At 40.5% G+C, this 23,308-nt stretch overlaps 1 protein-coding gene across 1 annotated transcript; it reads left to right on the top strand.

Moving 5' to 3' along the window:
* Positions 1-783: 783 nt before the first annotated feature.
* LOC311155484 (astacin-like metalloendopeptidase) lies at positions 784-9,778 on the top strand (the record flags this gene model as incomplete). The annotated part of the gene is made up of 12 exons (XM_084208709.1): positions 784-852; positions 1,084-1,108; positions 3,339-3,355; positions 3,775-3,799; positions 4,631-4,702; positions 5,522-5,656; positions 6,279-6,396; positions 7,140-7,318; positions 7,444-7,528; positions 7,925-8,052; positions 9,031-9,146; positions 9,542-9,778. The coding sequence occupies 12 exons, from the start codon at positions 784-786 to the stop codon at positions 9,776-9,778; spliced, it is 1,206 nt and encodes a 401-aa protein (XP_084064835.1).
* Between the last annotated feature and the right edge of the window lie 13,530 nt (positions 9,779-23,308).

The following is a 23,308-nucleotide window of genomic DNA, read 5'->3' as shown; positions in this document are numbered from 1 at the left end:
CTACATCTGCTCACTGCTTCCTCTAGACAACTGCGCTCTACTTCTGGACAAGTGCACTCCAGCAAAACAAACCTGTTAATCATTCTCAAAATGAGTAAGTGCTGCTTATGCTGCTGCTCTCTTTTCCCCTGCTCTGATTGCTGGTCCCAATACTCATGAGGGCACCTATAACTGTCAGAGTGCCAGAAACAATGGAACACGGGAGATGCTCCTGACGTGGTGAAACACCAGGAAACACACAGGAAGAGCCAAAAATCTGACTTATAGAACCATAAGCTGTCTCAGGGAAGTCACATTGATAAGCTCACCGGGTAGACGTGTTCTATGTTTCAAAGCAACACAATAGTGTCATGGCCTTCTGTAATCTCAGCGACATAAAGGAAAAAAGTCACCTACCCTCTGAAATCCTAACAATCCAGATCTCTGGAGAGTTACCCAGGAGCAAGGGTGGTAACAGTCAAACCGAACATTTCAGGAAAGATCCTCTAAGCAGCAGAGGAAGTGTGCGGCAGCACAAGCATGAGGCCGAGCCAGCTCTAGAGAGCGGCACGAATGACCGCGGGAGGCCGAGGGATGCTCACGGCGGCGGCGATAGCGCAGCACCACCGGGAGATGCCCCGGGGCTAAGCCGGCTGTTGAGGCAGCAGCAGAAGTTTGCTTCCTGCTGGGATTCCCATTGGCTGGGGCAGGTTTCCCGGCCGGGCAGAGCAGGCTCCGCCGCTATATCTAGGGCTCCGTGGGGCAGGGGTAAGGGCTCGCTGCCGTGCTCGGTCCCGCTGCGCCATGGAGCTGCAGAGGTGCCTGGTCCTCGCTGCGCTTCTGCTCCCCGCTGCCCTGGGCTTCCCCATTCAGGTGAGAGCCGCTCCCTGCAAGCGTGCCCTGTCGCCTGGCTGATCTGTCCTCCCGGGAGTGAAGCTGTGAAGGCCCACTTTGATAAATTTTCTGCAAGAAAATATTAGTGATATCATAATAAATAAAGGCAATATAATGATTTAGCTCCTCCATTCATCCTGATTTTGATACTATTGTTGCTGCATTTGTCAGCTATGGAAGAATAATGCCTTTTACCTGTTGGTTTTGCAGGAGGACTATGAAAACAGCACAACAAGTAAGTAGGATTTATAGTGTATTTTAAAAGTACCTGTTATTTCTTGACTGTTTATTACATTCTTGGTTTTGACTTGCTTTTAGAGCATGTGAAAGCACCGACAGGCCTTTTGAGTAAGGCTATGTTTCATAACTTGTTATTGAGCTGAGTGCAGATGTGTTTTTACAAAGATGTGCTTTACACAGACTTTGGGGCATGGTTTATTAGGTTTATTTAGATGTGCTTTCACAGGCTTGAAAATAAAATTTTAATTAGACATCTTGATACCTTTTCATTAAGTTGAATGTTATAATAAGACTGCTAATCATTTGCCTCCTTGCCTACCTCAGTTCAGCCGTATGAAAAAGATGTCAGGCATCAAAGAAAGCTTTGCTTTGTTCTGGTTTGGAACAGGCTTAGCTGAACAGCTTTTGTTAACTTGCAAAATACAAGGAGATAATTGCAGACCTTCGGAGGTCAACGGAAAGAAAACTGTAGGCAGACATTAACTACAGCAAGAAATGAACAGGCTGGGTGTGCAAAAAGAAGACACCTTGGAAAAATTTGCTTGACATAGAGCAAGTCAGTGACAAAAGAAAATTGACAAATTCTGCTTTTTCACTGTCATTTATGGCATGGGAAAAAAGGGATGTTGCAAAATTACTGCTCAGTATATTTGGAAGGGACCGAGGGGCACTCTTGCTCAAGTTCAAGGTAGTCAGTTAGACTCAAAGTTGCAGGTTTATTGGGACAAATGCATGCAATGAGTTTTAATTTATCATTGGTACTGCTTTTTGTGCCTTTTGAGACATCTTTTAGTATTTAGAGTGTAGGGAAAATGTGAGCTGTATAATTTTGAAAGCCCTATCACACCAGATGTTCATTTCATCAAGGAGATGGCAGACGCCTTCTGTGGTGTCTCATTTGGGTTTTAAAAAGAAGTTGCAGGCTTTATGTGCCTAGGAATCTGAAGCCTAATTTCCACTGACTTTGACTACTCAATTAATCTAGGGCCTCTTGGGCACATAAATTCTGGGTCCGGTCAACCCATCTCAAAAATGTTCTTCCCTGCAGGATGTTTTCAGATGCCACGGATCTCTCTGATGCAGCTGGTGGGAACTGACCAAATTTTTCTATAATAAACCACCATCACTGCAGTGGACTTCCATTGCCATATAACTGAAGTAACAGTCTGAAAACACAGACTGAAGTCTTTTTGTCTCAATAAAAGAAATTCTGTTGTGGGTGCTAGATAGAGTCTGAAAAGGAAGACATCTCCTCATTATGTTTGAGCAATAATTATGAAAAGGGAACGGTGCTGCAAGAGGTGATAGAGCTTGGCAAATCTTTTACTGAGAAAAATTATAGTAAAATTTGGGGCACAGATGGGCTTGGAAATAATGACTGTTTACATGAGTGTTCTCTGTTTCAGTGTTAACTAGGAAAAACAAAATTGTTTCATACTTTGACAAGGAAGACTGCAATTATTAGGAAACTGGAAGAGATTGCCAGATAGGCTTGCAACATATCCATCATACTTAAGAACAGGTCAAACAAACTGTGGTCAGGAATAATACAGATAAAACTGTTTCTGCCTTAGGGAAAGCAGACAAACTGATGACCTCTGAAGGCCCTTCCAATTTTTAAACTTTTTTGATATTATAAAAATGAAGATAGAAATGTATACATCAGGTCAGATTTTCACTTCTGGTTTGTATCTAGAATCTCATATTTGGTAAAAATCAGAAGGCATCACAGTAGAAAGGCACTTTAGAACTCGGAATCATACCAAGCTGCTGTCAGGTGCATACTGTAGCTGAGTTTATTTTCCCCATGCTAAATTATAGCCTCCATCACATGTTATAATCTTATTGCTTGACACTGTGAAACCAGGGGTTACTGTTGAGCTGGTCAGCCTGCACCTGTTGCAGGGAAATCTGGGGACAAAGCATTTTTTGTCACAGATTTCTTTTGCAATTTTTCCACACTGATGCTGATAAAATGCTTTGCTGATTCTTAGATGGCAAATGATCATGATTCTGTTCCTCAGCACAGTCTGCTAGGAATTTTCATAGTTTTTTGGTTAAATAGATTTTTAATTTCTGTGCCTGTGCATCAGCTGTGCACTCCATTCCCCTCCACTCCTCCAAGGGGTCTGCCAAAGGCATTCCCCTGGCTGAGGAGGTTCATCCATGCTGTGAAGTTGCATTCAGAATCTAATGCTTGTCTTTTTTCCTTTTTCTTTTTGCAGCAACAGAGCCTACTGAGGTAAGGAAAGCTAATTCAGCTCTTCTGATCACTTTGGGGTTCAATATTGTGGAAAGTGAGGCCAGGACTCTTGGACTCCACTTGTATTTACACCTGTGCAGCAAAGTCTTCTCTGCTCAACCTTGCATCAGAGTTGAACCTTATTCCACACTTCATATTCCATTTGCCTTTGTGATATCCCTATTTACCAAGGTACCAAAGAAGAGTATCTACCACCCCATGGTACTTCTCTACACAAGGCACAGTATATAAAAGCTACACTGGTGAAAGATGCTGCCAATGGTAGCCTGGATGCTGTTGATAATTTGTATGTTTTATTATTTAATTTAATGTTACATTATAAATTGTGATATAATATTAATGTATTGTATATTAATGTAATATTGTATATTAATTGTGGTATTAATGTATTCTTGCAGGTTACTACGCAGGAGGATATATATGGTATGTACTACTCCACCTACAAATACATATTTGAGGGGATATACTGATTGTTATCTACTCAGTTACTTCAGAAAATAACACAGGCTTAATACAAATGAACCTTTATGAGGAATTTTAAATGAATGCACTCACCACAATGTTTCATGCAAAACAAAGTCTCTTGGCTTTGCTAAAGACCTCAGCTGTTACTTTTGCTAAAAATAGCTCTGCTTAATTAATGTCCTGAATTAAGCCACTTTTAAAGGTTAGAAGCACAGAGGTCATGTGTTTCTGCTTTTTATTGATGTCAAGACTTGCTGCATAATGTGCATGGCTGGCTTATTTTGCTACCAAGGCCTATGAGTCCCTGATGCTGGGCTTAGGTGGGGACATCAGTCCAACCTGTGGAACAGGAATGCAGTTCCATTGATTTTGAGGGTTTTTCAGGAGGTCATGGTGTCCAGCAAGAAGTAGCAGGACTGCTCTCCATCCATTTTTGTTTCTGGTATCTTATGTTGGGGATTTGAGCGTGAGTTGTTCATAAAGAAGTAAAACTGTGCCATCTCAGGCCTAAAAATATGATGGCTAGGAAAAGGAAAAAAGGAGAGAATGAAATAATTGAAGGAGAATGGCTTTTGGGACTAGATTAATGCCAAAATAACCACAGCAAGGAGGTTCTCAAAATTGTGTCAGTGAACAAACATCTACATGAGTGAACATCCCTCCAGTCCCTAAATAGACTCTGTAAGTTTTACATGCGTCACTGGAAAAATCATGCATCATCAGAGTAAAAAATCAGGATTCATATTTCCTCTGGGAATGAGAAAGTGATACTCTTGTGTTTCTGCACAGAATCTCCTTCACCTACAGAGACTGATGAGGAGGACGAAGATATTTTTAACAAAATTCTGAAAGTTAACAAAGGTAATGCCACCAAATTCCTGTCTATAAGGGAGGGAGCTGTCTTTTTTGCTTTTTTAAGGTGATGTGGGAGGTACCATGTCTTACCACAATCTGTGCAATGTGTTTCTCATCTTACACACCACCATGTAAGAGATACTGCTGGGATTATGGTGGGGTCTGCTGAAGCCCTATAGCATCTCAAACTATCATGTCAGTACTGAAGGTGCTCCTAGGTGTGGAGGTAACTGAAAACGATTCAGACAGTTTCCTCAGCTTCATCTTTCAACATCTTTGTCCTTCTTTGGACATAAAGAGAAAATGTGGGTATTTGTATGCTTATTTAACAACCTTTTTTTTTAATGAAGCATCGCTTGCACTCAGCCATCATATGGCATTGCAGTGCAGACTCCTAGGTGAGCTGCAGTCAGCTCCATTCTCGCTGCTCCAGACTTCCTCTTCCCCCATCCTTCCAAACATTCCCTGATCTATCAGCTTGTTTTTCTCACATTTTCTCCTTCAAGTGTCATTCAAGTGACTGTACTTGAAGTAAAATAGTCTGTAGAAAGAGACACCAAACATTCCTACAGTTTTCTCCTGACAACACTCCTCTTTTTGAGTTGCCCACCTTCTTGGGTTTCCTTATTGGAACCTTCTGCTTTTGCCCAGCACCTTCCTGGGGAGTTATTTGTTGCCATTCATTCAGTGTCACATGATGGATAGTTAAATAGTACCAGAATAAAGCATCATTCTTATTATTGAGACTGCTTGTTTTTTCCAGTGTGCTTAGCAGGTGCCCAGCAAATTATGGCTCACATGTTTCTGCCCTTTCTCTCTCCCCAGACAGCTCCCAGTTCTTGCAGGAAGGTGACATAGTTCCACGAAGGAGTCGCAGTGCCATCAACTGTCGGCAGTGCCACTGGCCCCAGTCCAGTGATGGGATCGTTCGTATTCCCTATGAGCTGGATCCTGCTTATGGTGGGTTTAAATAGAAATTATTTTTAATGGGTTTTGTCCCATACACTTCAGAGAGAAACCTACATTGAGCGAGCACGCAAACGGTTGAATAAATCAATTCTGAGGATCTACTTGTGCTGTGCAAGAACAGATAAATTTTAAGTTACAATGACCTGAACCAAAATATAATTGAGACATTTTGCCTGCATCATGTTTTTGTTGTTTTTGGAGACAACAATAAACATTCCTTCTAACGGTGTCTTCCAGAATACCTTCCTATATAAGGTTCATTACTATTTCAGTGGAGCTTCAATGATCTGCTTTTCATCAGCAAAACAGCTTCCCTTAATTGTCTCCAAGTGTCCAATAAGATACATCAAAAATGGCCACTATAATTAAGAACAAGTCGTTGAAAAAAGAGGCACCTGAATACATTTGGACAAATATCTGGATGTAGAGGATCTTGTGCCAGGCTGTTAAAATCTTAAACAAAACTCAGTACTGAGCAAAAAAAGAAAAAAGAGAAGGAACCTAGACTAATGTTTCTGCCCCTCATTTACCCTGTTTTTGAGAATATGTGAGATTTTAATGGCATCTGCTGATCTCTGCTTGTGACCCCTAAATTTAACCATTGCTTCCCCAGAGGAGAGCCATGTAAAAGGGATTCATGATGCCATGGCAGAATTTGAAGCTCTGACTTGTATTAATTTTGTGAAGCGCAAGGCAGAACATGACTACCTCAGCATCAGATCTGCCGATGGGTGAGTTAAATGATAAATTAACAAGTTATTTCTACTCTAGTTTTCAATCCTTCCCTACACTGATTCTGTGTGACCTCAGAAAAGTTTTTGTTTTATCACAGTGCCAAGGTATCTTCCTTGTGTACCTTACTAGGGCAAGGGCTCATAAGATACATCAGGATACTGAAATAATACAAATCATAGAAAAGCACCATTAAGGGGGAAAGAATGTCTAAGCCCATGTTTTCTGTGTGGTATAGTGCACACTTCAGCACAACATATATTGAATAATGTAGATCCTATTTACAAAAGTAAACCAACTTAAACTTATGATATAAACAGTTTTCTGTTGGCTGTTGGCCATCAAGCTGTTGGCCATCAAGCTCAGAATTAGATCTTATGAGAAAATTGTTCAACACTTCTTGAAAGTGTTACCTCCATCTTATCTCCAGCTCTGATACTGTCCTTAGTATTTTGAAAAAAAAAAATTGTAATTTCAAGGGAGTTAAAGTAATGGTAAAGTCAGAATTCAGGAGCCTCTGTGCTAACAAAACTCATCCAGGAAGATTTACCAATGATCATACACTTCATTCTTTTATATGCCATGGTCACTTTTGCCTCTGTACACTCTGACTATCACAGTGGAGAGAGGAATCCTTCCACTGCCACAAGAGATGTGTGAAGGAAGGTTCTCTGTTCTGTCTCTTTGCCTGCCTGCCAATAAGAATCCCATAAGTCTTGTTGTTGTTCAATGCCTCTCTCAGCTGCTGGTCCAACTATGGGAGAGTAGGAGGTGGACAGACTGTGTCTGTGATGAAAGGAGGCTGCATGTGGAAAGGAGTAATTCAGCATGAACTGGAGCATGCTCTGGGCTTTTTGCATGAGCACTCCCGAAGTGACAGAGACAAACACGTAAAGATCATGTGGGAGTACATCAGTCCTGGTAAGTTCTGTGAACTCCTCAATGTAGGAAGTGGTATAGACACATCCTACTGCTCCCAGCTCTCCCTTTTCCCCTGAAGGGAGTAGGGAGGAAGCATATTCTAAGTACAATATCATATGTTACAGCTGACAGACCAGACTTCAGGAAATTTGAAAACTCCAATAACCTGGGTCTTCCGTATGACTATTCCTCAGTAATGCACTATGGCCCGTAAGTAGCAGCATGGCATTGCTATTTTGGGAACTCAAATCTTACATCTGAAGTAGTTTCTATCATCATTCTCTCCTAACTACCAGTTTCCCCAATTCCCCTTTTGAGAAAGACAGCATGAGTCAGTTCAGACCTCCAACTGCTTCCTAGGACTGGGATACACTGTCCATTAGCTTTCCATTAGGGAGCCCTCCACTGCTGGGCTTGGGAGCAGAGGAGGACATCTGGACATTGACTCTGCTTACTAGTGGACATCTCAATGAGACCTGTTTAAACAGCTCTATTAGTCCCGGCAACAGCTTATGTACAATCCTTGTTCTCCCTCCAAAGCATCCTACTGAATCCTGAAAGAAGTTATGGTGCTTAGAGAGCTTTGTTTCTCATGGGTTTTTTCAGATACACATTCAGCAATACCACTGGGAAAGCAACTATTGTACCAATTCCTGATAGATCAGTACATATTGGACAGAGACAAGGGATGAGCAACTTGGATGTGGCCAAAATCAACAAACTTTACAACTGCAGTAAGTATCTCCGGGCCACCCCGTTATCTTCAACTCAGATTTGGGCACGTGCCAGAGACAGCAGTTTTTCATCAGACTGTGAGATTGTTCTCATGAATTCCTGGTGCCCACTAGGGTTACTCTGGGAGGGAATGAAAAGGTGAAGCTGGAGGCACATTGTCCTTAGTGAGAAAATGGAAACTGCCCCTAAATTAAATCAAACACATTTGCTATTAGCATAAATGGCTGCTGTGCAACTAGACTAACTGCATACCACATTTTAAACTTCAATGGAATAATTTGGCTTTTTACAGTTCAGCAGACAACTATAAATCCCCAAAAAACTAGATATCACCGCTCACAGCAGCTGGTATTTAAGACCTGAGCCAAAAAAAAAAACAAACCCCGTTTTATGCTCCTTTGAACTTGAACAGTTTCATGTTGCCTTGTCCAGTTTTCAAAAGTTTGTCATTCTAAATTTGTACGTTTAAACTCTTTATATGTAAACTCTGCTAGAAGAATTTTTTATATACAATCACAGAAATTTATTCCATCTGAGGGAAAAATAAAACTGATTAAAGAATTACCTCTTGCACTCCAAGTGCTCCTCCTAAGCTTAGAATTTAAGCATTGCAGAGGCGTCGTATTTGTGCTTGACTCTTCTGACATCACTTAACTTTCACTTCTCAATGAAAAACAGTGGCACCAACTGCAGTAAATTGAAACCTCTCACTCTGTAAGGAGTTCCAGAAGATATCTTGCTAAATGACAGAGCTAATCAATAAAAATTGAATTATTTTCAGAGCACTACTTTACTTTCCTCTTTGATGCATTATGTGAAAATTAGGACAACATGAATAGTCCTTTTAATCAAGATGTACCAGTACTCTGAAATGAATGCTGATAGATCAGAAAACAGGGACCAGTCCATTCTGAAGAGATTGTAGTTGTGAATGACTGAAATCTTCTGCAATTCTGAAGCAAGCATTTTTTCCTCAGGTCGCTGCAGCACTATTCTTGATGGACCTTCTGGGTCACTGAGATCTTCCAACTACCCAAGGAATTACTCAGATAACACCAACTGTGTCTGGCTCCTCCGAACCCGATCCAGAAAGGTACACACAGCTTAACAGTGGTCTTGAAAGATGGCTGAGCTGCTTGTGCTTTGTACAGCAGTTTCCAGATGAGAAAAATTTCAGAATAGTCTCTACTTCTAGAGAGGTATGTGCTTAAGCCAGGTATAGACAAAGACAATTCAGAGTTGTGATTTTTGAAAAAGCTCCACAAGTTGGGCTTCAGGTTTGAAAAATCAGGACAAAGCTTGAGCATGGGAGATTCAGTGATTCAGATCTGAGCCCTGCAACTTCAGGGGAAGACAGGCAAAGCTGGGTAAGCAGTTCTAGTTTGTGAGTCTGTGCTTGGCTACAGTTTAGGTTCTGTCTGTTTTAAAGGACATTCCATGAAAGAAGTATACTTATATATTAAAAATTTATTTTCTCTTCCCTTCCAGGTCTCCCTGCACTTTCAAGCCTTTCAGCTGCAAAATACTAAAGGCTGTCAGGGGGATTATGTTAAAGTTTATGATGGATCCAGCAAGTCTTCTCCAGTTCTAATGGACAAAACCTGTGGATCAAAGATTCCCAATGGCTTAGTTGCTTCTGGTAATCTTATGCTCGTAGAGTTCATCACAGATGGTGCCCAGACAGCTTCTGGTTTCCAAGCCACCTTTACTGCTGGTAAGTCATAGAACAAGGAGAATAGCAAGGAAAACAGTCCATGCCAAATCAACCTTTCTATTCACTCAGGAAAAACATTGAAGAACTGCTTTCCATGAGGGTCATCACTTCCTTCCTTGCTTTTGCCATAAGGGATCAGTTCTCCACTGACTCTATTTATTCATTCATGCAGATGAGGCCACACTCAGGATAAGTGGTGTTAGCCAGGTGATTCACTGTTCACCTTCCCTCTCAGATATGTGCCATTCCAGAGCATGTGCCAATAAGGACAATCAATTTAATGGCACTACGAGCGTTACTAGCGCAGTAGAAAGAGAATAAACCTTAATGCAGCATTTGAATGCATCATTCCCCTGGAAAGGTGCAGTTTTAAATCACACACTTCAGGTGGTGAGACAGATCTATGGTGAACAGTCACCCAGCCCCCTGACAAGAAGAAAGGCAGCATTTCCATGGTCAGGACTCCTGGAACCTTTCCAGCTAGAACACATTTTCTTCAGTCCCATTTCATTAAGAATTAAGGCCACAGCTAAACAATTATGTGACCACAGGCTTTCGAGTTAGCATGTACCAGCTGCAATAAAAGAATTCCTGTGTGTGTGACTGCAGCCCACAGCAACTGCACAGCAGTGCAGCTTCTGTTGGGGGAAACACAGTGGCTGTGTCCTGCAGCCTTGTGTCTGCCATGGGATTGGAACAAGCACACAGAGTTTGCATGGATCCACTGAAATGCACTAACTTGACCATCTAGTCAAACCAAACCAGCAATTTTGCATTGTCTCTTTGTAATATCTATTTCTGTCCACTGTTGCTATGGAAGGAAGGAAAAATTAAGAAACTCCCTGTGGCACTTTGCTGTGTCCACAAATATAAAGCAATCTTAGCTGCCAGATAAAATGTGATTTAGCATATACATATTTTAGAGATGCTACAGTTTGTTCAGAGACTTCTGAAAGCTAAGTATTCTCTTATTTCATTTACAGTGAGGACCCAAAGAAGATCTAGCATCCACAACTGACTTAATGAAGAAGAACTTATTCTGTGAATATTGAAATTATGTGTTTCCTACTTTGCTCCTGTCTTGGCTTGGATCAGTATGAAATTTAATTCTATTAAGAATCAAAGTTTTCATCTTCCTGAAAAAGTTTATTCCCCAAGCCATAAAAATGTACAAATTCTATACAACTGGTGTACTTCTCCTTTTGTCTGCACAGTTAAGTTATTACCTCTTTCTATTTAACAATTGAATAAAAAGCTTCATTAAAAAAGAATTTTATGCTTCTCTTTTCCAGTAGTCACTTACAGCCAAACACACTATCAATGTGGTCTGACTTCTTAGCCCCCTTCATTCATAGGGTTGTCTCTTAAGTATACCACTGACATCATCATGGGTTTAGTTAGTTGGCTGAAGAGAACAGCTCCAAACTTTAAAAAATGATTTTGTGGTCTTCACGGTCTTGAGCATGAAAAGGTCTTGGACAGAGTCCTACACCAGCCTAACCTTTCCACTTCCAAAAATTATTTCTCTCTTCCAAATTCTGTTATATCCTTAAATCACAAGAGAGGTGGACAAGATGAATCTACTTCCAGGAGAGGACTGGTACTTCCTACTGCTTTCCTTGTACAGTTCTGGCAGGCAGGGTACAGCTAAGGGTGCTTGTTTAGCCACAAGCCATTTTTGGACCCACAGAGATGATTAAGCCTATCACAGGACAAGATAATGCTGCCAGAGTTCATGCACATGTTCAGAGAAGAAATTTTTTGTCAAGAAAGTAGCTAAGCTCTTCCCTTCTGATCTCATAAGAGATCTGCAAGAGTGTCACAGCTCCTGGAGTGTTCATTTTATAGCCTTGCCTGCAATCACACTTTAAAAATTATATTCTCTTGACCAAGACAAGCCTGTAAGAGATCTGAGAAAAAATAGACTGTTATTTTAATTTGCAGCATATAGAGATAGTTAAATATATTACTAACCTGGGTATTTAAGAATTGTATTTTTAAGCCTGAAAAAAAGGAAATACTTTTCCTTAGCTTGTAACACTAGAAAACTTGACATTTTTCTCAGAGAAATACATTTCTAGAAAAGAACAATGGAAAATTAATTTGAATTTCAGAGTAAAATTTACATGGAAAAATGATTTTCTAAAAAATTCTTTTATTTTGTTAAAGGAGGCACCAAAAAGACTTAATCTGAAAGAATTTGCTTAAAGGCCTGTCTGTGTTTATACTGTAAGATGAAGAAACAGTCAGATCTTGAGAGAAGCCTTAATTCCAAGATTGCTTCCTTACCCACAGTGGCTGTGCAAATGCCTCTGAACACAGCAGCCCTGAGGCTGCTTTAGAAGAGGCATTTCTTCAGTTCTTCAGACACTGCAAGGCGGGTTCAGCTTCTGCTGCGTTGTTTGAGTTACTCTGAGCAATCAAGTGCTGCTATCAACCCATCATTAAAGGAGTAGTCCTTCAAAATGCTGTTAAAAATGCAGGTCTAGAAATTTTTTTTGCCAGTTTTGATTCCCAAGCCCCTTCAAAACAAAATGGAGGAAATAATACTGCAAAGCCAGTGGGTGAGGACTAACATCCTAGTGTTATTTTTGAGAGGAATTTCAGGTGTGATTAAGGTGTTCCACACAATGATGAAAAGGCAGGCTTAGGTGATTCAGGTACTTACCCTTGAAGGGGGAATAATGATTTTGGTAAGAGTTCTGAAATATTGTTGGCAATGGATGAAATTAATGAATTTGTGATCATCTGTGTATTGCTGAAATTGCTACAATAGTTTGGAAGTTTTCTTTTTAGGAAAACCAAGCAATCTGTGCCACAAAAATATTAGACCCAGTTGATGTTAAGACCCTGCAGTTTCTTCTTGTGATTCCACTGGAAGAGGAGGCACTCCCTGCCAAGATGCAAAGTGCAGGTCTGTGTGAAGTTGGTCTGATCCTTATTGTTCAGGACTGTAAAAGGCTGAAGATGGCCACAGAGACAGAGCAAGGTTCAGCCCAAGGATGTGACCACTCCGTTGTCCCAGGACAACTCTCATGAGATACCAGCAGCTCAGGATGTGGTGAGCAGCCCAGGCAGTCACTGATCCTGCCTGACCTGGTGTCCAGCCATCAGCTGGAATGTACAGGGACAGCAGTACCAGGCAGCCTGCCTGTGTCTGAAAGCCATTTCTGTCCTGAGGACTTTAACATCCCCTTGCTGTGACCATAAATGCCCCTTGTCCTGATTTCACCCCGAGGGTAGAAGCCACCCTGTCCAGTGGGATCACATCTCTACTTACTGCCCTATAGCAACGAGTGACATTTTCCTCATCCAGGTGAGGGTCTCTCTCCAGCTCTAGGGATATGCAGAACCCCACAGACAGGGCTGCAGGATTTCCAGTGTCAGCCTAGGGGTGGTTTCACCAGGCTGCCGCTGAACGGGCCCAGTTCACCTCAAACATTGTCACACACACACAAACATACAGTTATAGCTGCATCTTCTCCCTCATCCTTGACTACCTCCAGAAGAGATACCAGATAATGCAGCACCATCATCTTCAGAGACACCATCTTGGTGAAGAAAACACCTGCTGAGCAAGAGATTATTTCAGCAGGGAGAGCAGCATCACAAATCATGGTGGGAACTGTTCCATGATGGGAACTGTCCTGGACCCATATGCAGATATGTGCTCAGCTCCCTCTGGGACAGAAGTGGGCATCTCCCTCAGGCAGTCTTGGTGTGGAAGCTACAGTGGCAGGACAGAGCCCCAGGCACATTTTGAGGCTGCCCTGCAAGTTTATACTTCCTTTACTACTTATACCCAAGAGATGTGAAGCTGAGACTCCTGAACCAATACCACTTTGAGAATGTGGAAAACTCCATGTATGCAAAGCCTCCCAGGGATGCAGCAGAACATCTCTGTTAGGACTCTGTCTCTTGCCCCAAACTACATCCATAGCAATCCAGCTGGGCCAGTCTTTGTGGAATGAAATACCAAGATTTCCAGGAATGCTGCGGGGATGGAAATGTGCACGTGTGGGAAGTCACTGGAAGAAGCAGCCAAACAAGGGTTACAAGAACAGCCTGTATTGATAACGAAGGACATGATTCCCATGACACAGCAGCCAGGAGGATCATGAGGAATGCAGTGTTTATGGCATGACCACAGGGTCTATACCCCATTCAGCAACAGCACAGAAGATCTGTCAGTGGAAAATCCCACAATCGAGTGCCAGCAAGTTTGCAGCTACTGAGTGTGCCTTCCCTTTTTCCCATTTTTCCCACAGCAGGAAAAGAGATGTATCCTTTCAGCAATGACAAACAGGTTGTTTGAACATGAGAGGTTTTTCTATGAGGAGGCAGAAGGTTCTAATTCCCATGCATATTTCAGTATGTCTCCCCCTCATGGTCTGAGTTTTTTTTCACTAGGCACTGCACAGACTCAGGCAATTATATGAGACATAACTTTTTTTTTTGCTTTAAAGAAAAGTAGTAACTTATAGTCTGACTTTTTGACTACTTTGAGTTGTTTAAAAAAAGTATCAAAACCCAGTACCTTCCCTTTTCCCCTTCAATTGTAGCGCACACGGTCATTCATAGCAGCTCTTCTGAATCTCATTCAAGGTTCAAAGCTATTGGCATCATCCTTTGCCAGGAGAATCCAGGAAAATATTTACAACTCAAAGCACAATCAGGCAGACCTCAAATTCACATATAAGTGTTGGTAATTAGATTTCCTAATATATTTAGATGTAATTGATCATATTTGTAAATTACCACTTGAAGTAAAATGAGGACATAGGGCTGTGGAGTAGAAGTATTAAGTATTAAGTTAGGGGTAACTGATGGACCTGGCTTGTGGAAACCCACCATCAACACCACATGTAACTGCAAACTCAGGGTTATGTTACGTGGGAGGAGTCAGAGGAGAAGCTGCTTACAGGAATATGAAAAGCTGTATGAAACCCCAAAACATGACTCAAGTCAGGTTAGACTTGAGATCTATTATTAGAACCTGAGATCTGGTTAGACTTGAGATCTGTTATTAGAACCTGAGGCATGACTCATTCACAGGAGGGCAACGCTGAATGCCCCAGAGGGAGAAAGAAATGGATGCTGCAGTTATGCTTAAACTCCCAAATGTAATCCTTTTAATCTCCTGGAATTAAAACAGCTGTTCACAGGAATGAAGCCGTGCAAGGGAGCTTAAAATATTCATTTCTGAATGAAACTGAGCTGTAATTTTTTTATAGGCAGTAAAGTCACTGGTCTTTCTACAAACAGAATAAGTGGCCCATTAAATCTGCTCTAGTTTTGATCCTACCTCTTTCCATGGTATTTAGCAAGATATTTTTACAGCTTTAACTCAAAGTGTGTTTGATACAATAGGAATCAGACTCCTTTTTGTATTGGCTCCAGAAGACATTATTTTTAGCCAAATATATGCCATTTCTAACAGCAGTCTAGAGTTGTTTTTTATACCTAAGCAATACTAAGATCTCAGCTGATGGACAACACTGCAGTTTAAAGTGTTCCAGAGTTATCAGCTGGTAATGTTTATTTTTAGTATCTGTATGGGCTGGATATGTGCATGTTACTCCAGATATATGGGAAACGGATACCTAGCATTGTTTGGTTTGAGAATAAACATTTATAAAATAATGTAAATTTAAGAAAAGTAACAGTCTACTAAAACTCAGCCCCCAAATCTTTTGGTATTACCCCAAAACTTTTTAAGTTATGCTCTGCATAATAAACTGGAGCTGCCAGTAAATATCTTTGCAAAATGAAATGCATTAGTTCACTTTTGTCTGAAGACTATTATCTGGTTCTGTTTCTACCAGTTTCTGATAGGGTGACCGACATTTAGATTTCACACAATATTTTACCTCAACTGACATGTGAGAAAATCTATTCCAATAGTGATAAGAGCATTCAAGTAGTTTTCAAAACAGAAAAACATCCCCCTCTTTAAAGGATTTACAATCCTTCTTTCCCCAAAACATTATTTACGACAAGGCTATCCCAGTGTAGTAATAATATGCCAGAACCAACTGAGTAAAATGAGATAGACTTACAAGTTACAGCAACTTAAAAATCCTTAAATTCTCCCATTTAAATAAATTGTACAATAAAATGTTAATACACAGTTTCATTACAGTTTTTGTTACTTTTGCCAATCTCCACAGTAATCACAAAATAAGAGGCTATTTCTGGAGGATGATTTATTCAGTACATTAATTTCTTTCTTCTGTTGACAAAATGCTCAGAAAAATCCTCACAATAACTTTATTGCCTGAGTTTGTAAATTTATTTGGTAAACGTTTTTCTGTTAATATTTTATGAACAATTTGTTGTGGATATTCATGATTCGAATTATAACATTAATTCAGTGCCTAAGTAGTGTGGTTTCTGCATTGTAATTGTCACTTGTGCAGCTTACCCACACATTTCCTATTTAGAATTTAAAGTGTGAGTAATCACATTCAAACATATATTTTGTGACTATTTAAGCTTTCAAATTTAAATTTATTTTTGAAAGTTTAAGTAAGCCCTTTTTTCCTCTAATGAATATTAGTGTGGTGTTTTCAATTGCTTACACAGCTCTTGTAATTGAATTTTGCTGACCTAGATTTCCCCTGTAGTTCCAGCAGTTTCAGTTGAGTACAGCCTTTTCCCTTCACTTCATTTTCTAGACTTCTGTAGTGTCCAGTTACTGAAAATAAGTTTTCTTCCTGTATAATATGATTTGGAGAGATTGATTACTTGGTTCAGTTATTGATTACTTCACTTTGGAAATTTTGGCAGCAAAACCATCAGAGAGTACTATCAGCACTCTTGTAGAGTAGATGAATGGTGTTTTTTAATCCTTGATCAAAATTTTTTCTTCTGACATCTCAATTGACATATTAACTGTCTCATCATTTGGGGGGTTAATGTCAGTTTGATGAAAGAGCTGTTCATGAATCTCACATCTCTACAGCAGAGCTGGGCACGTTGCCAAGCTCCACACAAATACATAATTTCACTTCTTTTAATTGGCTTATTATTTATTCCATGACCGTGGGAGCAATTTCTCTCTGTAACATTTTCTGTAAGTACAGAAGTTGTGTATTCTTCTCCTGAACACGTAGAAATACATTGGTTTTTGTTGATGAGACCCACCTTCTTTTTCCAGAGACAGAGCTAATCTTACTGCAGAGATTCTACAATGTCTGAAAAGGATCAATTCTTGGAGGAAGACCAAGTATCCCAAACTCCCCTTGGGCAAAACTGAAGTAACACTATCCAATACCCATTTTCTCCAGGGAGCACTTTCTTTTTCCCTTAGTTTAAAAGCCTAGACTCTGAGAATTTTCTCACACAACAGCCAACTTTAATTTGCAGAATATTGGGATATTGACTGAATTCCAAAATTCATCATAGTTCTTCCATCTCATAACAGTAAACTGCACTCAGAATAGTAAAAATGTAAGCCACCACAGAAAATTATATGCTCACAGAGAGAAAGGGATTTTTCAGTGATGATCTCCGTAGCCCTTTAGGAAACTATTTAGCTGTATTTATAGAATGATATAACACAATATTTCACTGCCATTTTTAAGGGTTAGGATTTTAATTATGAGCCATTCTGTAACAATTATTTACACACAAATTCTCCTCAGATATTTGTTGAAATCCCTAAGTCTCATGTTCTTTATAGGAGTACTATAATGAAGTTGAAACAGCAGTGTATGAAGAACTGACATACAAGAACAGATTCCCCTGATCCTAGAGATAAATCCAGTACATTCACTACATCTGTTACTCAGCATTTATTCAGCACTGGATATACCTCTTCATGCCATTGCTGGGCCAATGTTGGCCACAGGTTAGTGTTCTCCAGCACTGGCTCAAATCTGTTTTCCTGGGTCTTGGGCTCCAGAGCAATCTCATCCAAATAGTGATGTCACTGGGCAGTTTAGTCTCCCATTTGGGAGAGCAGTTCTTACATTTCTTCAGGGGATGAGAAGATGTTCCAGACATTTTCATCACCCTTTATACAAGAGAAAAACTGAGGTCAGAGACAGAAGCTGACAGCTATATTAGAATATGTCATATTAATGGTTATGCTATTGGGATTGGTAAGTGCCATCTGATGAATAAAGACAGTATACCTAATAAGTCAAATTTACAAGTGAACATAACTAAAAGATAAGGGGGTATTTAATTAGTTATATTTAACCTCTTAAATCTGCCATTTCTTGTTTCAGTTTGGTGTAGTCTGAAAAATGTTCTGCAGTTGATTCAATTGATTGTTTTGTTTTGATTTTTCTATTGACTGAACAGATTATTAAGATAAAAATCATTGAGATTACCAGATTTCCAAGAATTAGAAGTAGCAGAAGCAATACAAACAGTGAAAAGTGGAAGAAACCTAGAAGAGAAGTGAAAATTAAAACAGGATATGCATTCTACTTACTGTTTTGCATTTGTATTGTATAACTTTCGCTGTTCTTGCATTTTTGTGTGGTCTATTTCTCTTTCAGTGACTGATGTAATGTGCCTTTAAAAAGGCACTCCCGAAAAAAGTAGTATTTTAAAAAGCTTGAGACAGCTCTTATTTTCCCATTTTACAGCTTAAAATCTATACATTTTTACTAAAATCCATGCAGGTTGTTTTGCAGTGTTTTACTACCCATAACTCTTCTTCTAATAACAGCTTATACAGTTATTGGTGCTTGGCATGGCATGATCTTTAAAGAATTCATGGGAATTTTGCTTGTTTATGGAGAAAAGTATAGAACATCAGCTGACAGAAGTGAAACAAAACCAAAAATTTCTTCATAGGTTATTGACTTGACAGTTTGCATGCATTTTCTTGCTGTACCTTAATTCTGCCTCCCAGGCCCATGCCCAGCAAAAGGCAAACCCAGCCACCATAGTTCATCCTCTGGAAGTTGCATAGTTCAGAGCTCCAGGGAAGGAGGTAAATGCTGTATTTATGGATGCACTGATGCTGCACAGCCAAATAAAGCTGCTGTATCAAAGAGCAGGTGAGTCAGCAAAGCATCTGCAGAGGGAAAAGCAGGCATGACTGCTGCTGAGACACCATGCTGCAGCACAAAAAGGAGTACAAATTGAGTTTCTTAATGAATTTACTGCCACACATTTACAGCAATCTTGGCATGTAGAACAAATAATGGACATCCTACATGCACAGCAAGTTAAGGTACATGGTGACATGAAGCTGTGAAGCAGAGCCACCCTGATGGAAAAAACAGGCAGCAGGGAGAGATCAGTAGGTGCTGCCATGTGTTCATTTGGGTTTTGCTGTGAATGTGGCTGGTGGAATTGGCTTGACACTTGCTGAAAAATTTTGTAGCAGGTATGAGTATCTGGATGTTAGTACCTGGGAATGGGAAACTGTCCTGAAATCATTAATCCAGACCTAGATTTCAATGAACAACTGAGTTTCCTGAAAAGCGTATTGTTTTAGTTGACTGGAAAATGGTAAGTGATTTCAGATTTGGGATCAATTTTCAGCAAGAGGCATTGTCATTGGCATTTGAAAGTAATGTAAATAACACTGCACTTTATGAGCCAATAGGTGATATTATTTCAGTAGGTGAAAATTTGGGAAATCTGCCTATGGAAATAAATCACACGGGACTCCATTTTCTTCATGGTGGAAAAAGCCCATTCTTTATTCACATAACTCCTTTTTGTAGAGTTTTACAGACCTCATGTGTGACTCCAATTGGTTAGCAGGTTTCTTGCCAATTACTTTATTGTTTAGTAACGAGTTGTCACCCTATATTAGTCACTCAAACCCCTGGTGTGTACATTCAGGAAAAGTTGTTTGTGATAGTTTTCATTTTTCTATCGGTGTAAAAACAGTTTATACAGGTGCTAGCTGTTTTTCACCCAGGAGTAGATTGTTCTGTTAACAAACTGCTCACACCAGGATTGCTTTCACATGGGAACTTGCAAAGTGCTAGCTTGACAAGGCCAGACACTGATTCCACGAGAGCAGGGCTGATTTTATGAAGCCTTTCTTTATGGTTTTTCTTCCTTTCTACAACATCTGCCTAACATTCTCAAGCTACTCCTGCTTAAAATAGACAGGGCTTGTTCCAGTTGCAGAGATTGGTGAGTGATCTATTTTTCCTTGGATTGCTGGTGTAGAATATATGGATAGTAAAAATATTATTTACTCTTTAGAAGAAAATTATTACTAAATAGTCTGAACTCTTGAAAAGCAGAACTAAGGTTCTCCAGTTGTTTCAGTTCTCTGACCTGATTTGCATTGTGCTCATATTGATTTTGGTATAAAGCATTAAACTCAAGCATAGAACAAGTGCTTTAACTTAAACAAACCATTAACATTTTGAAGATGTCCTGTCTGCTGACTTGCAAAATGGAAAATGCTTTAATTGCATTACAGCTTTTAAAGAACACAATGGAAACCTTAAGCAAGTTCTCCAGAGCAAGAGTGAGCTACCTGAGCCTGAATTTTAAATTCTCAGCCTTGTCCAAGAGAAGGTGTGCACAAAGTTGGACAAGCACCTTTTAGTTTCCAATTCATATATGGTGGCAGAAAATTTAGTCTCAGTTTGGATCAGGGAGGGGTGTGTGTGTGTATTTTGTGCAGCAGAGTGTAGAAAAATGAAAATTCTGGGAAATGGGACCTGGATGTGGAAACAAATTGAGCCCCCTTAGATGTGCAGTTGTTAATGATGTATGGATGACTTATCTGGGTTGCAAATTAATGATGCTGAGGATGCAGAGACACAAGTTCAGAGGTTGTGAAGAGTCAGCTCAGGTATGGAGTCCGTCAGCTTTGATGCAGTGTGGTGCAGAGCTGTGGAGGGGCCAGCTTGGCAGTGTGTACATTTTTAGTCTGTGGTTAAAAGTCCAGCTAGCAATTGTTTGATCTCACCCTCTGTAAATCCTCCCAGGATTATGCCAAGCTCCTCATTATCTCCTGTCATACTTAGAATACCTGCCTTGTTCTAGGAATCTGCCACTGTGGCTAAAGATCTGATTGTGTGCTCATTCAGATAATTTGCTAGCTGCGAGTCACAGAGTTGGAGGAAAAATATCTCTCTGCTTAGAGAACTTGGTCATTGTTGTTTTAAAGAACTGCTAAGTACTATTTAGTAATTTTATGGCAAAGATTGGGATGAAATCTCTTTCTCCAGAGTGCAGTTTTACTGCTGTGGTGCTGTAACACACCCCACCCTTCTCCTCAGGCCACACCATGATCTCAGAAATGCTTCTTAGGCCTTGATGAGCAGCACCTGTGCTCAACTCATCTGAGCTTATCAGAAACACCACCTGCTCCCAGGAACTTGGGAGCTGGCTACAGAGCTTGTTTCTTAACAAACAGCCTTGGAAATTTAGTTTTCCTGCCTGAATAACAACCTAAGTGGAATAACATTTTCGTTGTCAAACCTTCAAAGAACATTTCCAGCATGAATTGTGGTCAGGATGGAAAATCACTGTTTCTAAAGCCATTTGTAATGGGGCCCTGTAAGCAGTGGTCCTGAGAGTGAGACTCTCTGTGCTCTCCTGGACTGCAGCCAGCAATCCTCTCCTCCTTGGGGCAGCTCTTAGCACCAGCAAACCCTCAAATTTGCTATCTTGGAGTGCTGCCACTGAGCCTGGATGGAGCCTGGGCTGAAACCCCCTCTCCCAGAGGCTCAACCCTTTGTCCCTGGAGAAGGTGCAAAGGCACCTGATGTGAGTATTGTGCTGAATCCTTGGGGAAGTCTCACAGGTGCACACCTTGTGCATGCTCCTGTAGGTCTCTGCCTGTGTGCAGGTGGGAGTATGCTGTACAAATGTGCTGTGAGTGTTGCTTCTTTACAACTTTAGTTGTAAGTAACTGAGGTGAGTAAGTAACTGTGAGTTACTGTTGTGCTAGAGTCAATTTTACATTAATATTTTGCTAGATTGTTTAATTGAGCTATTGATTGAGTGCTGTTAAGTTGAAGTGCTGTTGAAACCTTTTGGCCTGAACCACTGGTCAAGTTCAGGGTGAGGTTTAGCAAGGGGTCTGTCCTGAGCCTTGTGACTCAGTGGGAGGGTCTCCTTTTCCCTTTTTATCCTTCAGCATTTCTATCCTTACCCTTTTCCATGTGCAGACTCCTCAGAGACAACTTTTGGTTGATTTTAGCTTTAGATTGATTAATTTTTTTTAGATTTCAGTCCAAGTTTTCTCTGTGTACTTTAACTATCTAGTAAGCAATAGAGTGTGTCTTCCCACAATGAACCTTGGTGTGCTTTCACTTTAATATTAAGCCTGCTTTTGCTGACACCTTTGCTGGTGATTCTTTGAACAACCCAAACCACTCATTTATGTCAACTGCACAAATCATAAGACTGTCTTTTTCTTCAGCCTATTTCCAGCACTGTCTGCTTGCCATTTTCTGTAGCAAGTGTCACACAATGCCCCCCTTGCAGTCATTCCTCCACCGCATAGCCTTAGCCTGTCTCTAGAGAGAAGGGACCAGGAACAAAAAGTACATGAGCTAAAATCGATTTTATGTCATTAATAATGTCACTTGATGCTGGGTGTGGGTGGCAAGGTTTTGGCTGCAGGGGTGGCCCTTGTGGGGAGAGGTCAGGAGCTGTCCCACACTGGACACAGCCAGCTGGAGAAAGCCACACACAGACCCCACCAGGACCCAGCTGAGCCAGCAGCCCAACTGGTGGCACCTCTGGGGAAATGTATTTTAGAAAGAGTGTGAAATGTTAAAGGGAGAGAGGAGAAGGAAACAAAAAGAGTGAGGAGCAGGACAGGGACACCAAGGTCAGAGGAGATGCTCTGTGAAGAAGAATGGTCACAGGAAGGCCCCCAGCAGGGCAGATGGATGCTCCTGAAGGAGCTGCAGGTTGTGGAGATCACATGTCAGAGCATGTGCTCACTTTTAACCAGAGTACAGCTAACAGTTTATAGAGAAACTCGTGCATTCTTAGGATTGAGGGCTTCAGAGCCAAGCAGTGACACTGTGAGACTCAAGTCAGTCACTCAGCAGCTCTACAGCCCGTGTTACCAGTGCAGTGGAAATGTTATCAGGTTTACTATGATTCCAGTCTCTTTTCTTTTGGTTCAAGGCTGCAGTGTCTAATGATGGTATCACAAAAAAACAAGTCTGGAAATAAAATATCAGTGCTAGTTTCTAACTCTTTTAAACCTGAAATGCTTTCAAGACTGGCATTTGTCATCCACAAGCTGCTGTCGCTGCTGTTCATGATATCAGTCATTTTTAGAATGAAAGCAGTTTCCAAACAAAACAAATTTGAAGGTGAGGATTACTTAATCTTACCATTACTTCACCTAAAGAAAAGTCTTGTCTGGCTATCCTAAATATTTCATTATTTCTGTCATCAAAGTGATCTCATGCTGAATGTAGTACAGAGAACCCTGCCAAAAAAAAAAAAAAAATCAAGAGGAATCAGAAAATGACCTGAAACTGAACTCTCCAAATTAGAAACAAATCAATCTGTTAGATGCCAAAGGGAAGTCAGAACTTTGATGGAATCAGCACTAGATCTATTTGTCTCCAGTACTG

This window comes from Fringilla coelebs, assembly GCF_963513975.1.
Source record: "Fringilla coelebs genome assembly, chromosome: 6".
Lineage (NCBI taxonomy): Eukaryota > Metazoa > Chordata > Aves > Passeriformes > Fringillidae > Fringilla > Fringilla coelebs.
Note: the sequence above shows the minus strand (reverse complement) of the source record. Positions and strands in the feature narration are given on the sequence as shown.